Source organism: Colletotrichum acutatum (assembly GCF_030867785.1).
Source record: "Colletotrichum acutatum strain CBS 112980 chromosome Unknown BDZ83scaffold_5, whole genome shotgun sequence".
NCBI classification, from domain to species: domain Eukaryota; kingdom Fungi; phylum Ascomycota; class Sordariomycetes; order Glomerellales; family Glomerellaceae; genus Colletotrichum; species Colletotrichum acutatum.
The window spans coordinates 778,250-797,483 of NW_026848999.1; the positions used below are offsets into that span (position 1 = coordinate 778,250).

The 19,234-nt window shown below is 53.0% G+C and overlaps 2 protein-coding genes across 2 annotated transcripts; both read right to left on the reverse strand.

Moving 5' to 3' along the window:
* Positions 1 to 12,947: 12,947 nt before the first annotated feature.
* On the reverse strand, positions 12,948 to 17,315 carry BDZ83DRAFT_601110 (splicing factor 3B subunit 1). The gene has a single exon (XM_060507077.1). The coding sequence runs from the start codon at positions 17,039 to 17,041 to the stop codon at positions 13,391 to 13,393; it is 3,651 nt and encodes a 1,216-aa protein (XP_060370967.1). The 5' UTR covers positions 17,042 to 17,315; the 3' UTR covers positions 12,948 to 13,390.
* A 212-nt stretch (positions 17,316 to 17,527) lies between these two features.
* Positions 17,528 to 18,850, reverse strand: BDZ83DRAFT_565803 (8-oxoguanine DNA-glycosylase; the record flags this gene model as incomplete). Its single annotated transcript, XM_060503795.1, has 3 exons — positions 17,528 to 18,286; positions 18,339 to 18,675; positions 18,732 to 18,850. 3 exons carry the CDS (start codon positions 18,848 to 18,850, stop codon positions 17,528 to 17,530), a joined length of 1,215 nt encoding a protein of 404 aa, XP_060370968.1.
* Positions 18,851 to 19,234: the final 384 nt, after the last annotated feature.

Genomic DNA, 19,234 nt, shown 5'->3' on the forward strand with positions numbered 1-19,234 from the left:
GGGAAAAGGTCTCCGGTCTCTCCAAAGCCATTGGAAAAGTACGGATACCAGTATTCCGTATGGATACCTACCCAGGCTGCAATGAAATGCCGTGGGCGTATTTTTGTCGATGTCGGTTCGGTCCCTCATGTCTTCCTCTCTTTCTCTCTCTCTCTTGTCTCTTTCCCACTCCAACGCACGCAAATTCGCATCTGGCATTCATACGGATACTGCGTTCAACGCTCGTTCGCTTGGGGGCGTCCCACCCACTGGCATTCAAACAATATCAATGGCATCCTTGCGAGGAGGAAAGACCAGGGCGGGTTCGAGAGGTAGCGTGGGCGTTTGAAAGGGCAAAATGTAGGGGTGAGCCTTGGAGAAGTGCGCAAAGAATCAGACAAAGTGGGCCCGAGGGCTGTACTGAATACCTTCTTCTGGTATCTTCCTGCTGCCCGTCCGTCTCCTCCCACCCTTCCTTTGCCTGCGATGAAATAAGCAACCACAGGCCAATGTCGATGAGAGCGCCAAGGAATACCTCTCTCAGACGGATTCTGAGCAACTTCTGAGAGAGAAAGAACAGGGGCTCTCTCTGACGACGGGGGGAGGGAAGAACTAGAGCGGGGGGCGTGAAAGAGAGGAAAAGGTGGTGCGGCGTGCGTTTAACCCTCCAAGTGGATACCAGGGCGTCTCTCGACGGCTACCACTGACGTAAGGCACGTAAACGTATTGATGCGTTTCGAGCAAGGGTGTGCAAGATTGAAACAACCTCCACAGTGCCCACCCGGACACTGCTGTCATCAACTGGCAGGGGACAAGGCAAAGAGAAGGGGGGCACGGGGGCTCTTTGGGGGGGGGGGGGGGATTGTGCCCTTGGTTTGTTCGTCAGTGAGGAAGTCGATGTATCCGTAGTGTACGGAGTATTGAAGTGGAGGGAAGCGAATGAGGAGGGGAAAGAGGAGCCGCCAATTCGATTCGACCGCAAGACGACGCAAGAAAGAAATCCCCCCGTGCTTTCAACACTGCAAAGTACCTACACTACGTACCTGATCCCGAGATCAAAATTGCCAGCAGAAAAGAAGCGTCAAATGTTGGGTCCGATACGTACCTGCAAGACTCGGACGAAAGTCACACGGTCAGGAAGTGGGAGGCATACTGCACTTGCACTGCACGCCAGGATCTGTCCTGTCCTGCCCCTTCCCATATGTACTATCAATCCCTTTGCTTTCCACGCCCGTTGTTGCATGCTGTGTAGAGTACGGAGTACTTCATACGTGGGAGGGGGAGGGGGGAGATGACAAGGGACCTGCCACAAGATGAGAGCGGGCGGTCTTGAATGAGAGGGTGCTGCTGGAACCACATCGCAACCGTGGGTTTGGGCAGCAAGAATGCATGGTCAAAGACAGAAGGGTTCGACATTGTCGTCATATCATGGCATCTCTGTTACGATGACGACCCATGCTTGTAACCCATCATCACTCAACGCAACCAAGACATGTGTTTGTTGCCGAGCAAAAACAAAAAGTGCTCTTGACCGTGTGGCCTGGCGGCAACGACCAGCCTTACTGTTCCCGTGGGAATGTCAAATTCCGGCAATAAGTGACAAACAGCCACTGAGCCTCATAGTCAAATTATGGTAGTCGCGTACTTTAACTTTGTCCCAGCTATACGTATGAAGACCGCATTCAATGTCATCAAGAACCAACCTGGTGTTGCCAGCCACGAAACAAGCAAACAGTGTACAGCTCCGATATGCTGCCGCTTTCCAAAGCCCCCATAGCCACTGTTGATACAAGTCAAGTGCTTGATTCTTCCATTGAATGCGTATCTTGTATGATCCGCTTCCAAAGAACCGATCGCTGTTGATGAGATGCATGTTGCTTTTCCAATGGCTTGCATGCAAACATGAGCCTGGGTTTTTGATGACGAACTCTGTCCGCTCTCTGATATGAATGAACCCCTTCCATGATGGATGCACGGAAATCGCGTCAATAATGATCTTTCCCGTGGCTGCATCTGCCTAGGACACACAGAATATCCATCACTGTTAACATGTATGACGCGGGTACCAGCGTACACGCCTGGGATGAGGCAGTGAAGCTCCCAAGGTGGCCTGCGGTTCATGTGGCCTTGGGTATCCGTATCTGCCTGTGTCGAGTGTGACGGGGGTTGGTACCTAGAGGTAAACCGCATGGGGGGTGGTAATGTCGTCTGTGAGGCCAGTGGGTTTCGACTGACGTAGCGTGCCTCTTTCCATCCTTTCCATGATCAGGATTCTTTGCTTCTCGTGTTTGGGTTACGGCATGCTGGCCGACAAGGACGAGAAACCATAATCTGGCAGCATTGGTTGGTCGGCCATCCAGCCGGCCAGGCATTGCTTGTCAGCATCCAAACGCCCCAGCGATTACATCAACGATCCGGGGTACCCTCGATCATCGCTGCCCCTCATCCATCCTACAATGGCGCAAGTGGAGATGTTGCCGTTTCTCCAGTCGTTTCCCAGTGCACCACATGTCATCGTCTGCCTTGCGCAGACTCAGCTATTGCCCGTGGAAGAATAACCCAAGAGATCTCTCTTCTTCACGTGTTGAGCAGGAAAAGTGTCCGTCTCGCCGTGTCTGCAGGGTATTGTCCTCCACCCGAAGCTGCCATCAAGCCCCCCGTTGCTCTCCACACCAAGAATATTTCATCTCTTAGGAAAATTCCATACCCAACTTGGACAGCATCCACCAAGGGCTATTGCGAAGATGGAGATGCTTGGCAATATTTGGAGGTCTGGAAGGCTCTCTTGATAAATATCACCTAGAAATGATGGGTCGCAAACGCCTTCCGGGCAAAAAAAAAAAAAAAAAAAAAAAAAAAAGAAGCTCAACTTGTCGATGCACACTCCGTACACTCCCCTTGACTTGCGGTTTATTGGTGTCCCTCACAACAAGCATGGGATACGGAGATCGATACACACTCTGGAGTGTAAACACTCAACGCCTGGCAGCAATGTCTCGCGGCTTCCCGGATCTTCGATGCCTCAGGTCCGAGTGAGGGTTGGCATTGCCCAGGAATATGCGCTCTATCCCCAATTCGATGCATAGCAGGGGCTGGCAGGATTAGTATACCTAGGTATCCGCAGAGAGAGAGAGAGGGCAAAAAGGGAAAGGATAAGAAAAAAGGAAAAAAGAGGAACTCGGTACTTGATTGCACCAGAGACAAGATCCACACAAGCTGCAAGGATATACAAGGGAGATGATCCACCGTTCCTTTTCAGGGAGATGACGGGTGATGGGAGTGGCGCCGCACTAGCAGCTTTTCCGCTGCAGCCAGACAACGACCGTCGTCGACGACCGCTACCTCTCCAAGTGCCATCCACACACCAACACTTTGACGCCCTCAAATTCAACCGCTCTATTTTCACGATTCGCTCTTTGCCCATGGGCCATGGCCGGTGTCGCGACGCTAGCCAGGCCTCTGAGAGTGCGGAACGTTCCTGCAACCCTGGTTGTTTCTCCGCCCCCCTAGCAGAGACCGGGGCAAACGGGATATTGAAGAGCGGTCACGAAGTGCCCATTGCCCGCAACAGACTAACCTCTGACACAATCCCCTAGTGTCATCTAATCGTGCTTAGTGCGCAAGCTGGACCCTGATGAGCATTTTGCCTCCTTGATTGCAACGGTTCAAGGCAGCCAATCACCGTTGGTCTCTGTTTCGAAGACATGCCGAACTGTAATTCCTGTGTCAACAGCAACACCCAATTCCAAGAACAAGCCTGACTTCACCCACTTCAACTAACCTCCACGTTTTGAAGAGGCTTAGAAGCTAAGGAGTAGCTGTGCTGGCTCGATGGTTGGTGCTTCGATGACTTCTTCGCGGCAATGAAAAGCGGCCCGATATCAGTTCAGAGGCGCATGTCCATGTACTAGTGGAATCACCGTGGAACTGCCCAAACTTTCGTGTGAGCTTCCATCTCGTGGCAAGGTCCGAAGGCGCGAAGAAGTGGCAAATGACATCTGCCGTGATGGCCCAATAGAGATGGCTTCATTTGGCCCCCATCCAAAACCGGGCTCCCTGGAGCCGATAACAAGAACCCATCTTCTTAATAACGGATAATTCTTTCTGAATTCTTCTGGATCACGACCCGGGTCCCTAGGGCCTAGGAGATGGCAGGTGGGGTCCTCAGCTCAAAGGCCATCTGTCGGCTGAAGACCCTAGCAGCCTGGGCAGAGCCAGGCCTGAAGTGTAAAGTTCTCTTCGGCAATAAAATCCCCGGACGTTAGTCTCCAGTGTGTAGAGTTCCGCAGACGATCGGCCAGGAACAACCCTGCCTAATGGAACGCCGGTTTAGGAGACTGGCCCAATAAACCTTTCAGCAACAGCCGACAGACAAGGAATTGTTGGATGAGGATGAGCCGTCTTTGGAGGACTCAACAGCCTTTGCTGGGTCAACTCTGCAGGTCCTTTCCCGAAGAAGATGATCAGATGGTGGTGTTTTCGGAATGAGCGAAATGGGATATGCGGAACATGGAGAGCTGCGACAAGGTTCTCGAGATTGCCCCCAGCGTTCATCTCAAATCAAAGCCTCACTATGCCCTATTCGAAAGGATGGCAATTGGCGGTAACCTCGAAAGAGACAGTTGAAACACGCTAGACATGGGAGGTCCATGCCCAAAGAGTTGATAGCAGCAATGTTAAGGTCGCCGATGAGCCCGGGGATCCAGGTGAGTGAACAGACTTCGAAGTCTGAGAACGTGCCAACCAGCCAACGTAGCGGAGACTGACAAGCACCTCAGCGCTGATCCAGCAATTTTTGAAATGGCTTCGTCGATGGAGTGGGATCTCGACATGATGATTTCGTGTCGTTGAGAGTGGGACATGCTGGTTGAGAAAAGTTTCCATGACAGGCAACCCGACGAGATCCGGCTCCATCAGCTCAAGGGGAGCGAACGCGTCCTCTCCACTTGCAGAACCCGACGTAGGGCGCGACAGCAAGCGGCTATCCATCCGTACACGAGGAGGCCGCGCTCGTCCCTTGACCGAGCAATGAGTCTATTGGAAAACGGCGCGACGGCTCGGTGAGCCACGGGATGATTAAGCCTGGCCCCCAAAGCTTCTGGCAGTCAACGGCATTGAGTAGGGCCGAACGCACAGGATTATTCCTGGAGCCGACAATGAGGTGCAGTCGAGCGTGGAGTGCCACCTGATCCAGATACCCGAGATGATGACGGCGCCGATCACCGTCCAGAGTCCGGCGGCGGACCGGCACCTGACTGATCTTCTCTCCCAAAACAACGACAGGGTCGCATTGAAGGAAACATATTCTGTCGGCTGGAATCTGTAGGCAATCTGTCATATTACCGTCCAAGCGGATGAGCGGGCTGCGGGCGGCCGGGCTTGTGCGGAATCAGAGTGGATGTTTGCAACCTGCCAAAGTCGGTGATGGTCAATAGTGAGGACCCGACCCACAGCGCCTCGGGTGCAACGTTGGTGGTGGATTAAAGTTCGAGAGGGAAAAAATGCAATGTCGAGGACCGGGTTGAATAGGGTTGCCTAGTGTAAGGCCAGGTGGGATTCGACGATAATGGATGGCAGTGCAGGCAAATCGCGGCAGCTGAGTACGAGAAACTCATCAAAGGCACCCTTGGCGATAGTTGTTATGAAAGGAGTGCGTCTAAAGGGGTGAGCGTTGGCTGCAGTCTGAGTGTGCACTGCGAGCGAGAATGGAGGAGACGGGAGGGCATAGCGATCAAGCAGCCCATCCCTTGCTGATTGAATTGACCAGGGAATGTCTCAGAATCGACATGGATTCCCCAAAGGCGGGTCTTCTTGTCTCTCCAGAGCAATCAAGCAATCCAGAGAGACTCCAGACAGCTCCCTTGGCATTGAACTGTATGGAGACGCTACACCAGAATGGAAAGTAGTGCACTGTATTATCCTGGCTCTTCTGCAGCCCACAGCGGGGAATGTCGATCATGACCGTTTTCTGTTGTCCTGCAGACGGCCCAGCCGTGCCAGCCTCACTTTGTCAAGGTTCCTGTGCCTGGGGTGCCTGAAGCAGAGTACCATCGTGTTGTTTCTTGTCTCTGGGCTCCTAGAGTTGATCGAGGAGGCTTAATTAGAGCGAGGAAGAGCCGTGAGGTGCGCCATTGGTAAGAAATGGCAATAGAAACATGACAGGATACGCGCTGGCCGTTGGCCGCTTGGTCGTTTTCTCTTGTCCCCCAAGGCTCGATTGCCTAGGGACCAGGACGGCAGCGAAGCCCTGGCTGAAGATTTTAGCGGCTAGGCGTGTCCTGCGTGCTGCTACGGAGTACACTACAGACATACCTGCGGGGAGAGGAGGGAGGCCTTGCATATCCTTACGGATACAGCTGTTGCTATTGAGAACTGAGGTGCTGTTGGTGACTTAATGTTGCTGCTCGAAGCCATGCAATTCGACAACCCTGTGGACAGGCATTGATTTGGATTTCTTTGTGGGGCTATCAGAGCGTCGTCGCCAGATAGATGGCCAGCAGTGGGTTGGCACATGGTTTCTCGAAGTCGAAATTTCCTGGCCTCGCATTTTGCGGGTGTGCGGTTGCATTGGAAATAATGGAGCAGCCATTTCGATGATGCGAAGCGGTATCTGTCTGAGAGCGAGCCTTTCTAGGATGTGCAGGATGTGCAGGATGCGAGATGGAGCTGCGAAACCACTCGTACTCTCTCGCGCTCAATGTCATGGAGGATTTTAGTTTTATTTTTTTATTTTATTTTAGTGTTGGAAGCTGGCTCGAAATAGCTTTGGGAGGCCGGGGAGCGATGGAGCAACTGATCCCGTCCCATCCTGTCATGTCTGTCTCGTTTTCGGCGGTGTGCTATCCGTGATCCGTTCCTGTAAAAAGGGGGAAAGGCAAAACCCAGAGGCCTTCAGACGTGTTGTAAGTCAACGTCGGAAGCTCGGTTGTATGTTGTATGAGCTTCTCAGCTTTTGGAAGATGGTGGAGCGAATGACGGGTGACGCGCGTATCCTGTTGGAGACGACATGTGGCTGACAGCCAGACGCCTTGAGCAACGCCTACCGAGACGGGACGAACGTCTCCCTAGCAGCATCGGAATGTTCGTGTTGATCCCGTTGCTCCAGTTTAATGCCATGGAAGTGACATGGCCATAAGGGCAGAGGGAAAGGCCAAAGCCCAAATGCCATGGCAGAGGCCAAAGAGGCAGGGCCGCGAGCCAGATGGCTGCATCTTCTAATGGCGGGATTGCTGGAGCCGACAAGCCTTGTGCCAACACGCGAGTAACGGTGCGAATCGGTCAGGACAAGAACAGAATAGCTTTGAGCTACTAGGCGGCGGCGTCATGCTGAGGTCAAGGCGATGTGGACTGACTAGTGCCGAGAAAAGGGATAGTTGGAAGAAAATGTCCACCTTGGTCAAAGCCACGAACGAGGGACCTTGGAGGGGAACAGGAAAGTGAAGTCAGCGCTGGACAGCATCGGCGATGAAGTACATGGTGAGCGTGCGGATGCCATCATTGCTCAGAGTTGTTGTGGATGGAACTCGAAAGGCAGGGTAATGTTGACATGACATATCCGTGTCATCTTGGTCCGATGTGGTCGACTCGCGCGGAGGGGCGAGAGAATGGGCTGACCTGGTAGGAGACGTTGGCGATGTGAAAAAGGTAGATGTTCGCTTTCTCAGTGGTGAGGTTGGATGACATGAGGTCAGTGTTGTCGAAATCGGACGGATATTGTCGAGATGGTTCCTACCTAATTAATCAGCTAGGGTAAGGCGGGAGAGGAGGGCGCGGCCCCCTGAGCAGCGCCGAACTCATTCCCGTGATTCCATTGTCAATTGCTTCCTTCCTTCCCGTAAACTCGAGGCAGTAATGTTCTTTAGGTATCCGTACCTAGATAGAGCGCAGAATACGTCTTCTTTCCTTGGTACCAGACATCTGACACCTTTTAGCGTTGCACATCTGATGTTGAGGCAGGCGTATCTGTACGGAGCTGTCGGGAGTCGGTAGGGCTGGCTGTGCTTGCCGCATCTTCACGCCCCCAAACATGGGGGAAACCGAGCGTGGAAGGGGCATCGTGGGTTATGTTTCGAAACACTCAATGACGTACACGCCCCTTGCGAGCCTACTTTCGCCTACCTCTTATTCCGAAACAGGAAGAGGTCACCTTGCGATCATTCCCCTTTTCCTCATTAATTATCTACCGTGCTACCTTACCCTTCCAACTTTCCCACGATTCCACCTTCCGTCTGATGTGTGCACAGGCAGGCACGCAGGTATGCATGCCGACATACTCAGGCCATCTCGGGGTAAGGTACCTAGGTAAAGTACGGAAACCCCCCTCCTTCTTACCTTCCATGAGTAAAATGGACAGTAAGCTTAATACACGCCGAGTAGAATCGCCGCAGCTTGTGTACCCCGAGTTTATTAACTTTTCTTTCCCCGGAAATGTTTCGTCCCAGCATTTCAGATCATCCCCGTAACAACTTTTCGTCTGTCATTCGAGAGAACTCAACCGAAACGCACTCCCGTCTTGACATCTGCGTTTCCAGATGCATCCGCCTGCGCAACGAGCACCGTGGCATGCGTTATCGCGCACAGCTTTTGCGGTTTGCCACCCTCGTTTTCCGGGTCGGTCCTTGAGGATGAGGCTTTCCAGACGCAAATTAGATTCGGACGTAGCCTTCCCGATACAACGACGCGCAACTCCCGCGCCAACGGCTCTCCCTCCATACCTTTCTTGTCCGCACTCTTCCTCCCTTACAGATGCTTCAAATCCGGAATTCAGCAGGAAGTCGCAAGATCCTGCCATCCCTCTCGTCCTTGCCGTACGGATACCTCCATAATTGTCAGGAGCTGCTCAAGTCACTCTCAACACACCACTTAACAGTCGTTGCCTGCCAAGCTTGACTTACTCGCTCAGTCATGGAGACGGCACAGTTGCTCTGTCATCTTCCCTGCATCCTACAAGCTTGCGAGAACTTACTTCGTCGTTCCGTACGTCCCCCGGCGCCAAACCGTTCGCTAGTGGAAAGCGTTGACCAAAGTATTCCAACGCGCCACCTGCACCTTGCGCAGCCCTGCGCCTCTGGCGCAAACTTTGTTCCCAGAAGCGCCTGCTGAGCGTTTGCATATGCACTAATCAGCAATCCCGCGGTAAATCCGCCGCTACCTTCAGCGAACTTGGATGGTCACGGGGCACGCTGGCCGCTGGCCTGCCAGTGGCAGTACCTGCTTCTTGCGGCTTGCTAGACAAAATGGGGTGGAGCGTCTGGGGAAGCTTTCGGGTCGTCGGCTTGACCTCGTGCGGGCGATGTTGAATCCTCGTGGGAGAAAGGACGACAGCACGATGACAACGATGATCTATGATGATCATGGAGATCTCACACATGGGACGACACGAGGGCGATGCCGATATAATCTAGGGACGAAACGCCAGCTACCGATCTCTTCCTCTGTGTCGTCAACACGGTCGAAACCATTCTGTTACTGTGAGCATGCCCATTTTCGGATACTGACACCGCACCCCCCTCCGATTAAAAGTTCACAACGGCGCGTCGGCACTACGACTTCATTATCTGCGTCTGTGACGACTCTTTTCTGTTCAGATGAGACATGGCGCAGTGCTCTGGTCGAATGCGTACCGCATACCGTATACACGCCTTGCCTCCCATCCCCTTCGTCTAGGGGTTCGATGGAGGCGGCATGTAAATGAGGCAAGATTGTCTAGGGAATCCGAGTCTCATCGGCTTTCCGCTGTGTCTCGAGCATGTCTATCCATAGAGAGGCCCGCTATGCCCGCCTCAAGATTCGCCAATTCCTCCTACAAGTAGTCCCTGTCCTGCCAGTGAATTTGGCCGAGCTCACCGAGACAGTGCTTACTGTTTTAGTCTTGGTTGTTGTCCACGTTTTTTAGAGATGAAGACGGCGCCGCAGGACTTGATATAATTCCCGGGGATAAAATGTCGATCGTTGCTTGAGAGGAACATCAATATAGGGGACTAGAGTGGTTGGTCCAAGCACTGTGGTAGGGCGATTATTACACTAGGAACGCCTCAAGTCAGCCTAAACTATCGCCGTCTAGCCTCAACTCTGTTTACCCACTCGACACAGGCGCGCAGATCCCCCGCAGTGTCCCTTTGCGCGAGAGGCAACGCTGACGCCGTCGCGACCGTTTCCTTTGCCAGTGAGGCTTGAGAACACACATAGACGTGGTCTAGAGAAAAAGGAAGCAAAGATGGGGCGCCATTTGGTAGTGAGCCGAGTGTGAGACGGCGCGGATGTCCGCAAACCGCTGGACGAAAACAACGGAATGTCTCAGGAGCCAGGAAACCCGTTCGTTTATACGGATTACCTTGCGTTATGGGCACTTTCGGGGGTTGACATAGCCGAGCAAGAGCAAGCCTACGGCAGAGTCCAAGACCGTATTTCACTTTCCGATATCGCCTCTTGCGGTCGCAGCGCCACCAAGCCCGGCGACCTTACACAGCGAACCGTTTGCGATGAAGTTGGCGAAGTCAGGAATTGAGGCTCTTTGGGCTTGAAACGAGACCTTGATCCCGTTTCCATCCATATTTTATACTACAACATTCGACAATCTACCCGCGTTGGCTCACCTGAATCTCGCATTTTCCGACAGGAGGGGCTTTCATTCCCCACGGGAACTGTACCATACAGCGAAGGGGAAGGGGGGAGGGAAAACAAAAACAACAAACTAATAAGGGCAGCGTGGTACTGACAGCAACATCAGGAGCGCAACCCGCAGCCTGTCAGCCCACCGCCGGCCGAGCGTGCCAACCGACCAACCAAACCGGCCCTGCCCCTGAGTGAGTTGCATTCCGTCGACATCTCAAACAACACAAAAGAGGGGGAGAAGGGGACGGCGATATGCTGCCCCCTGACCCACAAGATAGGTACGGTGGTACTGCTGATCGCGGCGTCGACGACAATGACGGACGGCGACGACACTTGAATCTTGACTGACGATATTGGCATGAGAGCGGCAGGGACTTGCAACTTTTTTTCTCTCTCACGGGCGGAAGCTTGAATAAGTGGTTCATTTTGTCAACCGAACAAGGTATCCTTCCGCCCGGCTGTTCCTGCGGCACGGAGCCAAGCTCTCCCCCGTACGGAGGTGGGAAAGGATCATGTCTGTAAAACTTTTTCCTCCTCCTTTCGACCAATATGTGGAATGCTTTATTTTTAACCATCCGCCGACGCGATAAGGAACATGTGAGCTGTGCCTGACGGTAGCAAGGCCATCCATCTAATCCATTCGCTGGGCGGAAGCGGAAAGGCAGATGAATCGGCGTTTTCGAATCCTTTTCAACCTTTTGGGTGACTTGTAACAGGGCCATCCTTGGTCGACATATATACTAGGACACGATTCTATTTTTTCACGTTCTGCTGCTTGGATCAAGCTGGACACCGGAGGAGTCGGTGATGATGGGGTTCAGATTTCAGAGTTCAGACCTTTTCAATGGGACTGGGGAGTTTCCCCGGTTTAAGAGAATTATTGTGATAATACATTTGTACTATAAGCAACGCGTTTGAGGTCGCAAGGCGGCCGAGGGCCTGAGGCTGACTTGGTTTCTTGAATCGCGCGCCGAGGCCCGCAAAAGTTCACGATGCCTTCCCGTCCCCAAACTCCCCGTGGGCTCACGGAGGTCTATCCCAGGAGACGTATTTCAAAGAACAGATTCCCTCCTTTCTGTTTAATCTCTCTCCCACTCCCGTGGTCGCGGGACGACAAGCGGGGGGTCAGATTTCCCGACATCCCACTCCGTGCAAGGCTCAAATTTGAACATGACTAGAATACAAAGTATTATATCAAGACATGACTTATACACCGTCAAGACTCGAGAGCACGCCCTCTTTCGCCCCACCAGCACTCCGCTATATACCAGATGACCCGGGAAGACTACCTTTGGAGATTGTTGATTTTTGAGCGTAAATGTGGTTCCTCTTCTTCTGTGTGAGCTCCGTACACTATACAATTGTAGCTAGGCAGGACGAGGCTGAATCGTGTGTCAAGCTTTCAAGCTTCTTCCCCCCCCCCCCTCTGGGGCGGCAGGCCCCAAGCTTCTTCTTCTTCTTCTTCTTCTTCTTCTTCTTCTTCTTCTTCTTCTTCTCATAGTCCCACAATACCGGCGAGCTGCGGATTGGATGAGTTGAGCGGATGTGGACGTTAGATGTTGGTCCTTGCTTTGCGTTGCGCCCGTTTCTCGATATCTGAACATAGTGTAGCGAGCAGTTGTCTACGGATGGAAACCTTGGCTGTTGGCACTTGCTCCCTTAGTCCCCCAATGCCTCTTTGACTCCCGCTGCCGGCGTGCCGAGACCAGGGTGGTTTGGACAACATTTATTCCGAGAGAAGGGTAGAGGAAGTGAATAGGGCACGGTCAGGTATATTCGTACATTATCAACACGCCATGTCTTGTCAGGAAGATACACTGGACGTGGGCGGGTCAGAACATATAGTTTAGCATACCATACGAATCCCACACCATATGGATACCTTACACATGGATGGGATAGTAAACATGCGTTCATCCCCCGCGTATAAACTCTCTGCTCCCTTTGCCCCAGCCGGCCGAGGGTTGGTATTCAACTATCTAGTTGAGATACAATCGCCGAGAAACTCTGTAGGTAGAAAAGGTCGGTTGCCGCTTACTATAACCCTATTCTTCCCGTACTTTACAGAAGTCGCAAAGTTCACTCGTAGAGTGGGAACATGAATCCCCGTCACCTTCAGACCGGTAACCCGTGAGACGCGGAAAGCTTCACGGAGACAGCCGCTGGAGCGAGATACAGCGCACCCCATAAACCCCATTCCCACCCCGCCGTCCGGAAGCCCCGAGTCATATTACAGCGAACGGACGAGCACATTTCTCCAGTTCAGGGTCACCCGGGGATTTCTGCGGGCACAGCGAGATGAGAAGGTATGTAGGAAAAGGGAGGGAATCAGAAAAGTCACAAATTCTCAACAATAAGAACATAATGGAGCTTTCATTTTGGAATTTTTAATTCTGCCCGTTAGGATCAAATAACGCCGTTGAGATGTTTTTTGGCTGCTCTGAATGCTCCACCACATGAAGAAAAAAACAACAAGAAAAGTTTACACGATGCGAGTATTATGACTCAAGTACAATGGCTGCCTACCCTGCGCCCGTCGAACACGCGCTACAAGTCTCTTGCTCTTCTTCTGCTGTTACTTCTTCTTCCCCTTTCCCCTAAGCCCGGATCAGAGCCTCACCCCCGCGGCCCGTCCGTTCATTCGCTCGCTCTCGGAACACGCTCCCCTAGAGCCTGTGCGGGCCCGGAAAAAAAGAACACATCCTTTCTTGGATATCGTAGAAGAAAAAAAACCCTGAAAACCCGTTGAACCTTATTCCCCGCTTGATATCCCTCCCTTCCTGTGTTCTTCCTAAACTTAGAGCATGATTGCAAGCTCCGACCTGTCCACCTTTTCCTCGTCCAAGTTGGGATAGTATGGTACCATCGCATCGGCACCCTGGACGTACGCGTCGTTGTACAGCCGCCAGTAAGGCTGCCGTACCTTGCGTGCAGGGTGGAACAGGCCTGCCCATACATAGTTGAGAACGACGCCGGGGCCAACAGCCATGCGGATGGCTTCGATGGCCTCGATGATACGGTCGATGACGTGTGGACTCGTCTCGAAGAGGTTGGGATATAGGAGGTTGAGGAGATGAACCATTGCGTCCTCGCATCCCAGGCCGACAACGCCAAGCGCGATATGTTTGACGACAGATGCGGCCGTCTGTCGATGGACTTGGTCGCGGTCGATGAGAGCATCTTCGAGCAGAGGAGTGACAGCATAGACGTAGTCCTTGGCCATCTCTCCAATGTACTCGAACAGGAAAGAGAGGGATTTTAGCACACCGTTTTGTACGTTGAGCTCGGGAACGCGGTACTCGTTCATAAGAGCGGGAAGAACAGTGAAAGGAGCGCAGGTCTCGGCAACGATACCAATGGCAACAGCTGTGTTGACACGGGACTGACGCTCCTGCACGCGAAGGTTGTTCAGCAGCGTGGCGAGCACATCCTGGGGACCGATGGCCTTGGCGATGAAACCGAACGTGTTGTTGGCGGCACGACGGATGCCCTTCTTGTGTGCCTTCAGCATGTCGAGGAGCTCGAAGCAGATACGCATCCACTCGCGGGCGTTCACACTCTCGGGGCCGCGATCGGCGATACGACCGACCAGGTCGATGGTGTTTTCTTGGACCTTTTCGTGTCGGTTGCGCAGAATAGGGGTAAGTCTTGGCAACAAGTCCTTGATAGGAGGTTGCATCTGTGTAATACCGACAACCGTCACGATCGATCTCAAAGCTCCCAGGATGGAGCCCAGAACCTCGGGGTACTCCTCACCCAGGTATTCGTAAAGGACGATACCCAGCTTGCCCATCAAGGCGTCCTCTCCGCATTGCTTCATGACCATGGCGATGCGTGAGATGAGGTCGGCTGCTTGCTGTCGTACCGTTGCTGACTTGTTGTTCAACCGCCAGAGGATTGTACTGACAATTTGGGGCAAGTATGGCTTGCAGCGCGATCCAAGGGCGTTGACAACGGAACCGAAACCATTGAGCATGACAATATCTTCCACGCTCTGTTCCTGGAACGAGTGTAGAATACCATCGATCAATCGCTCCTCAAGACGCTCGCCGATGTCAGCGGCGCCCAAACTAGCGACAATCTTCTCCACTGTCTCGACGGTCATCTTCCTGTAGGCCTCGCTCTCGTCCTTGAGGTTCACTACGATTCGTTCAAGGATTTCGCTGACGCCGACCTTCTGGCCAATATCAACGGTGGTCTCGACAACTTGTCTGTAGTTGCGCTTGTCCAAAGCCATTCTCCTCACCCAGAAACTCTTGAAGAACTCGTCCAGCACATGCTCCTTGAGGTAGCCTGCGGTAACACCATCAGTACCAGCGCACTGAGACACAACCTTCAGGACAACCTTCTTCATCTCCTCGTCTGGGGAAGAAAACTCGCGAAGAAGAATCTCCATAATCTGACTGGTATAGTAGTTGGCATACTCCTCGTCCATAAGCGGAATGATGAAGCCGACGGCCTTGAGAAAACCAGCCAAACCCTTGCCTCTTTGCTTGCGAGCTCCGGTCCACAGCGGATTGAGGATATCGTCGAAGCTCTCAATACCGTAGGGGTTCGAGGCTTCGGCAAGCGCGGCAATAGCCAAACTGGTGACTGTCCTGACCTTGGTCTGTTCGTCGTTCAGGTTGGGGCCGATGCAGTCGACCAAGCCTTTAAGGTGCGGAAGGACGGCGCAGCCCATTAGGATAGGAATCTGCTGCACAATCTTGACACCGGTATGACGGGCTTGCCATGACTTCTTGCTGCGACAAACTGCGCGAAGGAAAGGCAGCAAGGCCGGAATACCGAGGGCGGACGCTACAACGGCAAACGCTCTTGCAGTGGTGTTTCGCACGTACTCGTCAACATGGTCGATGTCTGGTCTCATCGTGCTGATCATGGTGGCTAGACCAGCCGCTTTACTAAGGTTGGAAATGATCTCACGACCTTCAACTCTGGCGTAGTAGTCTTGGTCGATAAGCAGCGGCTCGATAACGACCAAAATCTTGTGGACATATGGCCGCACCAAGTCATCGAGCTTGTAGAGAATACGGTCGATGACCTTGACGAGCAAATGACGCTCCTGGTCTTCCAAAGTCTTCTCCATGAGCAGAGGAAGAATCTGGTCGAAGAGCGGACCGGCTCCAAACTGTCTGGCATTGTCGGTGAGTTGTCTCAGAGCAGTTTTACGCATCGGTGGAGTACCATTCTTGACTTTCAAGAGCAGCCTCATGATCTTCCTCTCCTTCATCTCGTCCACGCTCAAGCTGTTCTCGTCAGAGCCATCGGTCAGCTTACCGAAGTACGCCATATCCTCAGCCTTGAAGAACTGCAGGTCACCAATGCCCGGGATTTCTGCCGGCACAGGCTTTCCGCTCAACCTGACGGCGTCAGGGTCCTGCATCATGAACCCAGTCTGCGGTGCTGGCGTAGCCATGAGCTTATGAGCAGGCGCGCGAATGGGAGCGTATCCTGGCGGTGGCTCGAGAATCTTGTATCCCTGTTCCTCGCCCGGGAGAAGCGCATCCAACTCTTCGTCACTGATGGGCGCGTTGCGTCCTGAGATATCCGTACCGAAAGTCGTAGGCAAGGCTGCGCTTCCCGCCTGCGACGGGTGCATTGGCGTGGCGAGACCCTGGTTACCCATTGGAGTGGCCGAAGGGGCCTGATCCCATCTCGACCGTTTCTTTGGTGCATCTGCGGGCTCCAGAGAGGGGGCCTGGTCCCAACGCGAGCGCTTCGATTTTGCCGGCTCAGAGGGCTGAGCTGCTTCCTCGTCAGCTGTCGTGGTCGCGACATCCCACCTCTTCTTGCGCTTCCTCCCAGAAGAGACAGCATCGGTAGAGCCAGCTTCCGCATTTTCCTTATCGTCGTCCCTCAGAGTCGCTGGGGCGACGTTGCCGTCTTCCTCGGGACCCCTCGCGGCCTTGGCCTGGATTTCCCTTGCGACGCGTTCCTCTTCTCTTTCAAGCTCTCTCCGCTGCATGATCTCGCGGTAGCTGTCGCCATTCTTGTTGTCTCCGTTGGCGAAGGCATCGGTTCGGGAAGGGGAGAGACCGCGATCGAATCGGCGTTTCTGGTAATCTGTCTCGCGATCGGTAATCCTGTTGCTTTTCTCGCCCCGGCCAGCCAAGGGATCATCCTCTTCGACGCCATCGCCGCGTGCAAACTCGTCAATCATTTCACGCGATGCCGTGTACTGGCCGACGAGACGTCGCGTGTTGTCGGCGCCTTCCATCTCATCGTCATCGTCATCGCCGGCCGGGATGGACGTGTTGTATCCGGCAAACTTGTCGACGCCATTTCGATCGTACAGATCAGTGTCGAAGCTATCGGTGAGTTTCTGCTTAGTGCCGGCGTCGGCACGTTGATTGTTCGGGTCGAAAGTGGTCGAACCCTTCTTCGCAGCGGCGGCAGCGTTGCGCTCCGCCTGGAGCTTCCGGACAGTCTCGAAGTCTGCGTCGGACATTTTGAATTATGGGCAAGGTTGCTTCATGTCACTTGAAGATGCAAGTGGGCGATCGACGATGGCGGCGCGCATCAGTAATGGTTGTTGTGTTGCTGATGAGGCTGAAGGGGGTAGCAAATGGCCGGTTCGCAGGAGAGTTTGCAATCTGCGCAGGCAAAAGCTTTGCTGTCGGCGACGCCACCAGAATTTGGGCACCCGAATTTTAGCCGAGAACGCCAAGGCTGGAGCATCTGCACCTCAACCTCGGAGCATCCGCGACCGATGATCAACAAAGAACATTTTCCTTCTAGATTTCACCTGTATTAAATCGTAGAGGCATTATTTTACAGTTTTGATTAAATTTGTCTATAGGCGCCGGAACATTAATGCTGCAAAGCCTTGTCTCTGCGTCAAGATACTGCCGGGGATAAGAGGATAGGTAGGTCAGTAGATAACTTGGCAGGATGTTGCTCATATCATGCATGACGAGTTGTATTACCAGAGATATCAGTTCATCTTCCGAGCCTGCGATCGTGTTCTCCTTCGCTTCGGCGATGATTCTAGCAGGCCTGTGCCGGGCGTTCCATGTTCAACCTCCACCTTAACCTTCGTCTTCATAACCTTGCGTTTCTGGCCCCAAATGGGCATTTCTTGGTCAACGTTTACCTCCTTCTTCACCGTCACTGCCTGTTCTTCTTCCTGCTTCACTGTCCGTCCAGAAAAGGTCTTGAGGTCCGCCGTGAAGAGCACAGAGTGTGCCCAGCCGGCGTACTTACCCCAGAGCTCCCTAAAATGGTCTCCCACAGCATCGTACATCGCCTTGTTGAACGTCTTGGTCTTTGTCTTGCCAAACTTGTAGTCTCGCTGAGCAATCTGCCAGACGTGCGTGTCCACCGGCACGGCCTCACCCCAGCCCAGGCCCATCAGGCAGACGCAATCGGCCACCTTGGGACCTACGCCCGATAATTGGAGCAGCTGTTCATGTGCCTCTTTGTATGTACACTGGGGCAGCTTGCATCCCTCGGTTGTTCTGACGTAGCATGGGTTCTCTGGATTGGTAAGGCTCTCGAACCATCCCTTTGGCCTGTCATTGACCACAATGGAAGCCGTCTGCGCGATGTACTTTGCGCGATAGCCAAACCCGAGCTCCCTCAGATGCGCCTCTACTGAGCTTCCCGTCAATGCCTCGGGTGATGGGAAATCGTGAAATGTTTCATCCCCAATCTTGCCAATGAGCGGGCCGTAGTGTAGACACAGCTTGTGAACCTGGCCAAGTGTAAGTCCTGGGTTGCCTTTTCCACTTTGCAGCAGTCCTTACCATTTGTGATATCCTGGCAATATTATTGTTGCTACTGCAGATAAAGCATATCAGAGCCTCCCATGCGTCTTGGCTCAGCATGCGAACACCTCCAAACTCTGGGGCCCTCTTGCGAAAGTTGGGATCCGCTTTCGACCATTCCTCGTATAGGGACTTGAGGTCCAATTTGAGGCTCAGATAATGCCGTAGTAACTCCTCTGTGTCATCTTCACTAGCTTCGCTATCAAAATTTGGAGGGGTGAGCGGATAAGTTGGTTTCGTAGGCCAAGTGACCTTGTAATGCAAGTGAGTTGAATCTTGCTTTAATGACACGATTCGACCATACAACGTGCAGCACCTGAATGAAATCTTAGCGGAATTGAATCATTGTACAAAGAGCTCAGTTTGACTGACCACATGTCATTGACTTTACGCCATCGGAAAGACTGGCCACATCGAAGAGTCGTGTCGATGCATAGCTCAGCCAGACTAAGTGGCAGTTTCCGCCATTCAGTCACCCTGACCACAGACATAACTTGTTGTTTTCAGAGACCAAGCTTTCCGTAGGGTCACCTTAACGAATGACGGTGTCTCTAGAAGGTACCAAGTCTTGGAACAAAAAGAGAACAGAAAACTAGATTACCCGATATGAAGGTGTGCGAGTTACATGAAGTTGAATGAAAGTCGCCGCTGAGGCTGATCACTTTGCGAGTTCTTCCCCTGAACGGACTGGCTGATTCAGTGGCCAGTTGCCACCACAGAACTGGCTCTAGCGGAAGCCGTCAGCCACAAGGGCTAAGCCACATCACAGTGCGATCAATGATGAAGCCCAATACTGATACAGCCGTGCACACTGTACTAACACACAGTATGCAAGCCCCCACACCTCTTCGCACTCAATCAAGAGCATCACGACC

Bases quoted from the DNA above. Each gene is read 5' to 3' on its own strand.
- BDZ83DRAFT_601110 (XM_060507077.1), bottom strand. From the start codon at position 17,041: ATGTCCGACGCAGACTTCGAGACTGTCCGGAAGCTCCAGGCGGAGCGC.